Source organism: Miniopterus natalensis, chromosome 18, assembly GCF_054644295.1.
Source record: "Miniopterus natalensis isolate mMinNat1 chromosome 18, mMinNat1.hap1, whole genome shotgun sequence".
NCBI classification, from domain to species: Eukaryota; Metazoa; Chordata; class Mammalia; order Chiroptera; family Miniopteridae; genus Miniopterus; species Miniopterus natalensis.
This window is the reverse complement of record NC_142098.1, coordinates 15,835,660-15,846,300: the sequence shown is the minus strand read 5'-3', so window position 1 is coordinate 15,846,300 and position 10,641 is coordinate 15,835,660. Positions and strand designations below refer to the sequence as shown.

General features: G+C 51.3%; 1 protein-coding gene across 2 annotated transcripts in view; it reads right to left on the bottom strand.

Annotated features, from left to right (window-relative positions):
* Positions 1–4,415: 4,415 nt before the first annotated feature.
* CLMB (calcimembrin) overlaps positions 4,416–10,641 on the bottom strand; it is a 29,465-nt gene continuing 23,239 nt past the window's right edge. The window contains exons 4-5 of one of the 2 annotated variants that reach the window (XM_087826773.1): positions 8,364–8,504; positions 4,416–6,056 (exon numbers count right to left, since the gene is read on the bottom strand). In XM_087826773.1, coding sequence (XP_087682899.1) covers positions 5,998–6,056; positions 8,364–8,504 — 200 coding nt within the window. In that variant the 3' untranslated portion in view covers positions 4,416–5,997. The remainder of the gene's footprint in view (positions 6,057–8,363; positions 8,505–10,641) is intronic. The other variant, XM_087826772.1, reaches the window with a different exon arrangement.

The following is a 10,641-nucleotide window of genomic DNA, read 5'->3' as shown; positions in this document are numbered from 1 at the left end:
CTGATTTTGAAAGCAGTGGATCATTCTGCAATGATGAAAATGTTTCATACATTTCCGGCCAGTACAGTGGCCACGTGTGGAAACTGAGCATTTGCAATATGAGTGACTGACAGGGGACCGTGATCTTTGAAGGGTCATTCACTCCTGTGTCTGACGCTGGGCCAGCAGCCCACCGATGCATGCCCACATGTGATCTTGGGTTGAGCATGTCCGGGAAGGACCTGCGGTCCACCTGCTCATAGCACGCTCATTCAATCCTAGATTAGTTTAAATCTCTGCCATGTGGGAGTGATTTTCTTATAGTGAGAGGTGGCCTAGGAAAACGATGAATTACAGTGAAGAACACAGGGGGTGGGTGAGAAGCTCCACGGACTCTCAGCCCTGCCTGTGCAAGACACTCATCTACCTGGTGCTGGGGCCACGCCTGGACCCGAGGAGTCAGAACCTGTGGAGTGGGGCTCAGGCCTGGGCCGAGGCTGAGAGCCACTGCTCTGATAAACTGAGTCCAGCCTCTCTCCTGTGGTCTCTGGGGAAACTCGGGAAAAGCACTGGCTTGTAGCTAGTGGTGTCACTCACTTGAGAAGGGCGCTCGAATTACAGCGATAGCAGCGGAAGAGAAATGCAGAATGCAAAACGCCTCCTCAGGGTGACCTCCTTGCCTTGCCTCAGCTGAAACATGCCAGCAGTGTGGTTCAGAGCAGGGCTCTGCCAATAGGACACGACTGCTTCCCTCATTAGACCCACTGGGCTCCAGGGGGCTAAGAGCCACCGCTCCTACTGTGACTTGAGCCCATGCCTGCATCGTCTCTCATGTGGAGACGATAATATGACCAATAATATGACCTCCTGCAGGACTGACCTTGGTGACTCTGATTGAATTAGGCCACCCCACTGCCACTGTGCCTATTCTGAACATCATCATCTCCTAGAGCCGGTAAGGTTCCCAGCTGTGTTCAACATGGCAGTGGCTCCTACTCTTAGCAGGATCTTCTTTCTTTCCTTTTTATTTTTTTATTCTAAAAAAAAAAAAAAATGTTTATTTATTGCCCTAGCTGGTTTGGCTCAGTGGTTAAAGCATCAGCCCATGGACCGAAGGGTCCTGGGTTTGCTTCCAGCCAAGGGCCCGTTTCATACCTTGGTTGCAGGCTCGATCCCTGGTCCTGGTTGGGGTGCATGTAGAGGCAACCGATTGATATGTTTCTCTCACATCGATGTTTCTCTCTCCCTTTCTTTCTCCCTTCCACTCTGTCTGAAAAGCAATGGAAAAAATATGCTCAGGTGATAAAAAAAATAAATTTATTGATTGATTGAGAGAGAGGGAGAGAGAAACCTCGATTCATTGTTCCACTTATTTATACATACATCCATTGGTTGTTTCTTGCATGTGCCCTGACCAGGAATGGAACCCGCAACCTTGGCATATTGGGATGGTGCTCCAACCAACTGAGCTACCCAGCCAGGGCAGGAGTGGTTTCTTTTTCTCATGGCCATCCCACGAGGCATTATCCCTGCTGAGTGTGGCAAGAAGTAAAGCAAGAAGGACATGCCGTGGCCAGCTCTCTAGGGGCTGCTATGTAAGCCACATTTGAGAACGTGGGCACAATCCCGACTGCCATGGGAGGCCATCGGAGGGATGCAGGTCGGGGAGGGACATGAATAGATTCGCACTGCAGAAATACAACTTTGGCAGGAGACTCGCCTGGAGGTTGTGAGCAGAAGTCCAGGTGAGTGGGAGGTGGTGGTGGCCAGAACTAGAGCAGCAGGCCTGGGGGCCGAAAGGAGGGGCTGTCTGCAACCAGAGCCCATTGATTGCCTGCATCCAGAAAAGCCAGCTGCAGGGATGCTGCTGGACCCCACCCAGGTGGCCACAGGTATTTCCCCATCCTCCTGTGGCCCCACCCAGCCTGGCAGCATGCCCTGCCCCTCGCTGGAGGGCCTGCAGGTTCCTCCCCGCGGCTCACTGGCCCGTAGGGTTTGGCGGGGGAGCCATCCTGCCAGCCGCACTGTGCGCATCACAGCTGAGCCAGGCGCTCTCAAGTGGCTCCGACATGGTGCGAACACACTCTTGTGTCTTTTTGCCATCTGCTGCTGTCATTAAAAAATTACATTTCCATCTGTTTTCACACTTTTGTCCCCTCCCAGCCTCTCTTCCTGGAAGCATATAGTACGAATTCCAAGTCTCGGATCGGCCATTGCTGGCCTCCTGGAAACTGGGAACTTCCCGGGGACACACCAGGGTTAGGGGCAACAGGTTTTGTCAGTGGCCAGAGCTGTTAACTTCCATTCATTTCCTCTTCAGTCACCATTTACTGTAGCCCCTGCTCTGCTACCCCCCTCACTTTGGGGGGAGCCATTTACAAAGCTTTTTTATTGTTGGTTTTAATCAGTATGTGCAGCTTTGGCATTAAAAATAGATGAAAAATAAACTGCAGACATTAGTAACCATCCCCCAGGATATATTGAAATAGAGGAACCGACTCAGGAAATATGAATCAAAGAGCTGTGTTTTGAGTTCAAAATAAATTGTTATTCTAAACCAGCTCCACAGAGGCCCCCACCCCACCTGGACAGCACCCAACCTTTAACGAAGGGTCCAGTCCATGTGGGACCCAGCAATTCCACAGGTGGTGATGGCACCAGTGGGCCTGGTGGATCCTCTCAAGCACAGCTTTGCAGACACCAGCGTTATTGCCAACATTCTAGAGGCCTCTGTGAGAAAGCCAAGTCCAGTGTCTTGCGCAGCCTCAGGCTGGCCCTTCCGCCTGGTCTTCTTCTTGTTGCCATGGGCACTAAAAGCCTGGATGAAGTGGTGATTAGCCAGGGCAGGTTGCTGAGTGGACTGTAGGCCTCTGAGCAGGGCCCACGGAGATGTGGGGCTCCCCCTGGCCTGTGGATGGAGCCGGCTGTCAGAGTGAGCACCCAGCCCCAGCCCTGAGGCCCAGCATCTCTCTGGGTTCCAGAGGGAACAGGACTAGGGCCACAAGTCATGAGCAGAAGTTGTGAGTGCACTTGCCTGGCCTGGCGTGTGCTCCATGGTTCTGCCATCCTCCATGAGGACATACTCTGGTAGCTGCTGGCCACAAAATGAGGCACATGAAGCAGATTTGAACCCAACTAGAGCCTGACAAAGCCCAACTCCTGGCAGCCACTCAGCAGAGCCACGGCCAACTCAGAGACCAGTGAGTGAGAGATCAATGCATGTTGGTTCTAAGCTACTGAGTCTGGAGGGTGGGGTGTCTTAGTCCATTGGGCTGCTATAACAGAAGACCATAGGCTGGATGGCTTATAAACAGAAATTTTTTACTCACAGTTCTGGAGGCTGGAAGTCCAAGATCAAGGCACCAGCAGATTTGGGGTCTAGTGAGGGCCCGCTTCCTGGTCCATAGTCTTCACATGCAAGGAATCTCTCTGGGGAATCTCTTATAAGGGCACTAATTCCATTCAGGAAGGCTCCACCCTCAGGATCTGATTACTTTTCAAAGGCCCCACCTCTTAATACCATCACATTGAGGGTTAGGTTTCAAGTCATGAATTTGGGGGGACACAAACATTCAGTCTATAGCAGGGGTTGTTTGTTACACAGCAAAAAGAAAACTGACTAATACACAATGTCACAGTTTCCATGAGTATCATGAGTTAAAGTATGCATAAAGTGCTTAGAACAGTCCTGCACAGAGCAAGCAATATGAGGGCTAAACAAATAAAAATCCTGAGCACCTCTTAAGTGTGAGGTCTGGGATAACACTGGTGTGTGAAAACTCGTCCCTGACTTAGAAGCTTTATTTTCAAAGGGTCGTGTGTGAGGGTGTCCAAGGATTGAGAGTGGGTATATCAGCCCTAGATCCTGAGTCCCAGCTGATGGGGTCACCCCTTCCTCTGATAACTTGCACATCAGTGATTATGAACATATGAAAGGGTGACTTGCTCTAGGACAGGCAAGAGTGCTGTGAGAGCCAGGGGGCAGAAAAGACTTCAAGCTGCAGGGCCCAGCGTGGAGCAGCATCAGGAGGCAATGGACCTAGGCTTTGCCCAGGGACTGGGCTGGACTGGGAAAGGGGAGCCAAGGGATTCCGGAGACAGGTAACTGCATGAATGGGGTGGCAGACTGTGGTTCCAAAAATGGCCACAACATCATCTCCCATCCCACATGCTCTTCTTACAATGTGCCTGTGCTATCACTCCCATTGAGAGGCTGTGCGTGCTAGAAGCAGGATCCACTGTATCATTCAGGGGACCTGCTGAAAAATGAACATGTGGGCCACTGCTCAGCAAGAATTAAGAATTTCCAGGCAGTAACAGCAAAGTGCAGGTCCACCTGAGAGAGGACCCTGTTGGATAGTGCACGTTGCAGGCCCACAGAGCCGGCCCTGACTGTGGGGCCCACCATACAACCCAGGTACTCAGTGGTCCTGTGTGCCCAGGTGTGAGTGTGGGGGGACTGGCTCCAGACCCCCTTGATGGCTCCTTCCCCGCCTCAATTCTTGTGCAGTGAAGAATGAACTGTGCCCAGAGAACTGCCCGCTGCCCGTGGTTCCTGAGAGGTGACCTCTAAACCTTGGAACCTGCTGCCTGATAGGAATGTCTTTGTTTACCTGGGCCTTGGGCCACACAGAACAACCTGTAATGTGATTAATGGTGGGGCCTGGGTCACATGGTATCAGCTCTAGAGGGGCGACAGACTGAGGCCACCAGGTGGGTGGTCAGACATGTCTACATGACCAACCCCCAGCGAAAACTCTGCACACCAAGATTCAGGTGAGTGTCCCCGGTAGGCAACACCTAGGGGGTGTGTGTCACCATCACTGCTGGGAGAAGTAAGTGCTGTTTTGTGTGACTTTCCTGGATGCTTTCAAATGCCTGGTCTCTCCTGGAGCAAACCTTTTAGGCTTCCTCCCTTTGCTAATTTTGCTCTACATTGCTTTGCTGTAATAAATCGTAACCTCGACTATAAGTTGTTTTTTTTAGTTAAGTTCTAGCAAGTTATTGAACCTGAGCATTGGCCTTGGGAATCCTGGAACTTCGCTCACTTGTCCTCTACCCATGTACTCCAGGGTCACCTCCTAGATAGACTCCTTGCTCCCAGGGCCACGGCCCAGGCTCTGCTACGACAGTGGACAAATCAAAGTCAGGATAAACCACCCAGCCTCTGACAGAAACCAAAGAAAACGAACCGAAACACATGTGCCATGATCAGAACAGTCTATGGGGAAAGGACACCAACAATTTGGCGTTCTTTAAAATAATACAAAACCAGTGCCTCCCATCCTAGAGATGCACTATTACCAGGATCCCGCAGGTGGCAGGGACGGAGCTGGGACTCAAGGTTGGTGTGACTTATGAGCCCGTGTCCTTGGCCATGTCCAGGCCCACTCAGCAGTCTGCAAATCAAGGGGCCCGAGACTATCCAAAGGCTCATCACCAGGCAGACCTCTGTGATAAGCGATTCTCTTAAACCCACCTCTGTATCCATGGGTGCTCCATTTCCTCTGCCCAGCCCAAGAAGCAGGGCTCACCATTCATTACAGAGGATCTTTATTTATAATGCAAAAAAAATTATAAATCACTTTTGGACTGTTTTGATATCTGTAAAACAACTTATAAAAAATGTAGCCACTCCTTTGCAAGAAGTTCTCGTATGTGTTGATCTCCTGGGCACCGTCTGCATGGCCCAGGATGCTGGGTGTGTGTTTGTCCAGAAGAAAGCCTCTCCCTGGCACCCCGATGGCCAACACCATGGCCCTGGGGTCAGCAAGAATGTGTAGGCATTAGAGGTCTGGTCCACTCAATGGGGCCAGGGAAACATCATTCTGGAAGAGTGCAGGGCTGATTCCTTGCTCATCTTGCCACACTTCTGGTCAAGTGGAGAAATTACTCTTGCATCCATCTTACTCAGCACATCTGTCCCAGGCAACTACGCCCCTTGGGGGCCTGTGGAACGAGGGATGGCCAGACCAGGAGCCAATCGATGCCAACAAATCCCTGACCTGTGCCTCTTCCTCAGGCTTCAGGGTCTATTTCTCCATCCTCTGGACATGACCCCGTCTCTTCCAGCCAGACTAGAAGACAGAGAGGGGATCAACATGTGGATAGATCCCCCACCCCATTCAGGCCCCCTTTCCCTGGGAGCTGTGGGGCCAGTGCCTCTGGGCTCCTTGCGATGCTCTCTGAGATCCCCCTCAGTGGTGTCAACGGATGTTGAGAGGGGATCCGAGTGATGCTGGGTCCCACAGGATTCCCAGGTAGCCCTCATCCCATACTCAATGCTGAGACCCTGGGTCCCTGGCTTAGGTTACTGGGATTGTGCTCCCCTGGGCCCACCCTGGGCTCAGCCTCTTAAAGCCCAGGGCCAATGGGCTTGACATTTTGATGACAATTTGATGCTCAGAGAGAGATGGCCTGCTCCAAGTCAGCAGGTGGCTGGGCAGGGCTGGGGTTCTGATTCCTCCCTGTCTGGGGAAGCCCCAGGTAGCTAATCATCACTCAGAGCCCTCAGGCCTGGTGGTCTTTCCTGAATATCACTGGTGAGAACATCTACAACACCCCACAGAAATCAGCCCTTAGCCTTCCTCGTCTTTAATCTTCCACAGCCTCTCTGAGGCACTATTATTGTCTCCATTTTAGAGATGGAAAAACTGAGGCTTGGGAGGTGGAGCTTCCTGTTCAAAGTCCCATGCTAATGAGTGGCAGAGCCAGGATCCAAATTCAGGGTTTTCTGACTCCAAACCTGTACCCTTTCTCCTATGCTTCCCTTCCCTGAGTGGAAAAAGTGGAGGGTCAGTTCTGAGATCTGCCTCTGGATAGGACAGGAGGGGACCCGTGTGCTAGCCCCTCTGCACTAATCTGCCCCTGGAACTGCTTAAGCTTAAAAGGAACCTCTCCCAGGGTTAGGAATCCCCCTGGGTGCCCAGGGCCTCCAGGCTCTCAACCCCCAGACCTTATAGAGTAACCACGAGTCTCCCCTGCACTCACACAGCCCCAGGAGCAGGGAAGATGGTTAGGATCCTATTTAACAGATGGGGACACTGAGACTCAGAAAAGGGAGTGTAATGGCAAAGCCAAGGATCTGGGCCTCCACTACCCACACTGAGCTCTTGATTAGATATTGGAGCAGGAGCCCAGCTCTTCTCCCACTTTGGTGCACGCCCTCTGGGTGAGTCCCTCTCCCTCTCTGGACCTCAGCTTCCCCATCTGTAGAGATAAAGACAGTACTCACAGCCTATAGGGTTGGAATGAGAAATAAGATTTGTGAAAAGCATTTAGCCTGGTGCCTGCCACTTGGGAAGGTGACATAGGAATGTGATCGATTTCAATCCTTACTGAGCATGGCCCAGCCCCAGTAACTGCAGAGGCCTGGCCCAGAGCCTAACATCTTTCTCTAGGTCACCTGCTCTGCTGTGCAAGCTGAGATCCAAACTCAACAGATCTGGAAAAGTGTGCCTAAGTCCCCCGCACCAGACTTCCATGAGCTCCACATCAGCTTTGTCAGCCTGGGTCCCCAACAGGAGTCAGCCAGGACTGTCTTGATGGTTGGTTGGCTGAATGATGCCAGCCACAGGGAGGGCGTTTAGACTAGGGGTCCACAGGGTGAGCTCCAGATCACACAGCCTGGGTCTGAATCCCAACGCTGCCACTTTCCAGCTGTATGGCAAGTGTCTCGACCTCTCTGAACCTCAGTCTACCAGTCTATAAAATGGGGATGAAAACCAGACCTAACTCAGAGTTACTATTAGGACTCAATTACTGCTATCAGAATCATTACTTCTTCTTCTTCTTATTACCATTCACAACAGCACCCACAGAACCTAGCACAGGTCGGGCTCAATAAATCTATTTAGTGAACAGATGAACAATTTGTCCCGCCAGCTCCAACAGTATCTAGAGAGGAGCACTTGGGGACACCGGTTTCAGCCTCTCCCTCTCCCCCTCTCTCTGGGAACAATTCCATCATCTCTCCCCTCCCTGCAGTGAGCCGCATCCGGAAGGCCCAGAGATCAGCCCCAGCCCGGCGTGGGCACATTTCCAAAGCTGTCCCGTCCAGCTGAACCTCTGCAGCCAGCAAGATGGAGCACCAGTGGCCAGGCTCGCGGGGGAAGGCACATCCATCATTTACCTTCGTGAGCGTGCCCAACCCCATCCATCACTCGCTCGGCTGCCGGCAGGGATTGTCTAGCTAATTACTTAACATGCCACATCTTGCTGAGGCTGAGCCACCGTGAGGGGCCCACCGTGGAGAACCGAGGGTAAATTTTTAATAAACCCAGGGGGGATGGGGACATGAACTCAGACTCATAGCACAGAAGGGGGCTCCCAGCCAGACCCCCCCAGCTCCAACCTGGCTTGGCAGCTGAGCAGGGTGGCCTCACCTGTCCTCCTGGAGTCCCTTGGCAGCATCATGCCTGTGGGGGTCGGGGGGGTGATGATGATGTTGGGCACATCCAGGTGCTTGTCGCTCAGGACGGGGGCCTCATCGTGGCTGCTGCTGCTGCTGACACACATTTTAAAGCCTGAGAGGGCAGGCCGTGGAACACACACGTACACACACGACAGAGAGACAAGCATCAGTGGATGCTGGGGAACTGCCCACCGCCGGCTGCCTGCCTCCCTCCCTCCCCTCACTATCTCTGCGAGTCCCGACAGCTCTCAGGAAAGAGGGCACTGCTGTTCCCACTTCACGGATGAGGAAACTGAGGCTCAGGACTGTTAAATGACCCACCTGACGACCTTGCAGAACATGGTGCGGACAGTGAGTTTTACCTGCTTTGTTCACTAATGTAATTTCAGTGCCTAGAACAGTGCTGGACACATAGTAGGTACTCAAAACACAACTCTAAACAGATGAAAGCAACAGAGCTTGAATTGGAAGCCAGGCCTGTCTGAGGGGAAGCCGTGCGTGAAGTTACCTCTCCCCCTAATGACTTTCTGGAGGAGTTTGTGTAAGATCAGTTTGTTTTTTCCTTATGTGTTGGATTCACCAGTGAAACTGTCTGGGCTTGGAATTTTCTTTGTGCAAAGACTAAATTTTTTTTTTTTAATTCTCACCCAAGGATATTTTTTCCATTGCTTTTCAGAGAGAGTGGAAGGGAGAGAGAGAGAGAAACATCGATGTGAGAGAGACACATTGATTTTCAGGGCTGGAGATCAAGCCTGTAACTGAGGTATGTGCCCTTGACTGGAATCGAACCCGAGACCCTCCAGTCCATGGGCTGATGGATGCTCTAACCACTGAGCAAACCAGCCAGGGCTGTGTAAAGACTTTTGATTACAAATGTGATTTCTTTAATAGATATGGGGCTCGTTAGCTTTTCTGTTTCCATCTTGCGTCAGTTTGGGTAAGTTGTGCTTTTCAACTGGTCCATTTCTTCTAAGGTATTAAATTCCTTGGCCCACCTCTCCCACAAATGAAGTACAGGTAATTTGGCCAAGCCCAGTTACAGATCTCCACCTGACACAGGAGTTCCCGCTGCATCCACCCCACCAAATACCTTCCTCCATTCTTCCTGCCTGAGTCAATAGCATCACATCCTCCAGAAACCAGAGCGTGGGCCAGATTTCTTCCCTTTCCTCCTTTCCCTCCAACGCCCCAGCCAATTTCATCAACCTGCAAGCCTGCAGGTACCACCCCTCAATATCTCTGACACCCTTTCTGCCCTCCAAACAGCAGCCAGAAACTATAGATCTGAACATGCCACATCCCTCCTTAGAACACTCGCTAACTCCTGACAATATGTGCGAGGAGCATTTCCCAGTATGTTCCCTGGAACACTGGACTCCTGAGGCTCCCCAGGAAGGGGGGGGTTCCATGATCAAATGAGTTTGGGAATCCCATCTACTCTGTCCTTCTCATGGAGAGAATTAAAGGCTATGAGAAGTCCTGCAGTAAGGAAGCTGCTTTAATTGTGCTAAACCTTGGGCTTCCTAAACTTAAATCACCTTAGAGTCTGTTAACATCTCACAGAAGCATGAGTCATAAAATACACTGTAGATCATAAGTGTTGATCAAAAATTAAAGTCAGCCTCTTAGCCCAGCTTTGAGCTTTCACAATCTGGCCCAAACTACCTGCAGCCTCATTCCCTGTCACCCGCCCACACTCTCCAAACTGCTCAGTTTCCCAGATACTCTGGGCTTCACAGTTCCTTCATGCCCCTGTGCAGGCTGTTCCCCACCTGGAAAGCTGTTCTTCCTTTACAGTGGGAATGAGCTCCTACTCATCCTTCAAAGCCTATCACAATAGGCTCTTCTTTGGGGAAGATGCCCCAGTAAATCTGATTCCTCCCTCCTTTGTCCATCTACACTCATTCATTCATCAATCTTCCAGCACTGATCATACTGCATTGATGTGATTAGTTCTTAATTCTGTCTCCCTTTGCTGTGAGCGGCTGGAGGATAGCCACTATCTCACTTGACTCTACCATAGTAACTGGGACAGAGCAGTAGGAGTGCTTTAAATTTAAATTGAAAAGCAACTCTAGGCACCATGGGATTGGGTGTTAAAATCCTTATCTCTGTGCTCTGCCACTCTGGTTTTTCCTCCAAGCAGCCCCAGACTGGGATTGTATTAGCTCAAGTATCTGAGCCCCTGGCCAACAGCCGGAGCCAAGCAATGGGATGATTATTATTTCTACTGCTTCTCAGGCCAACCC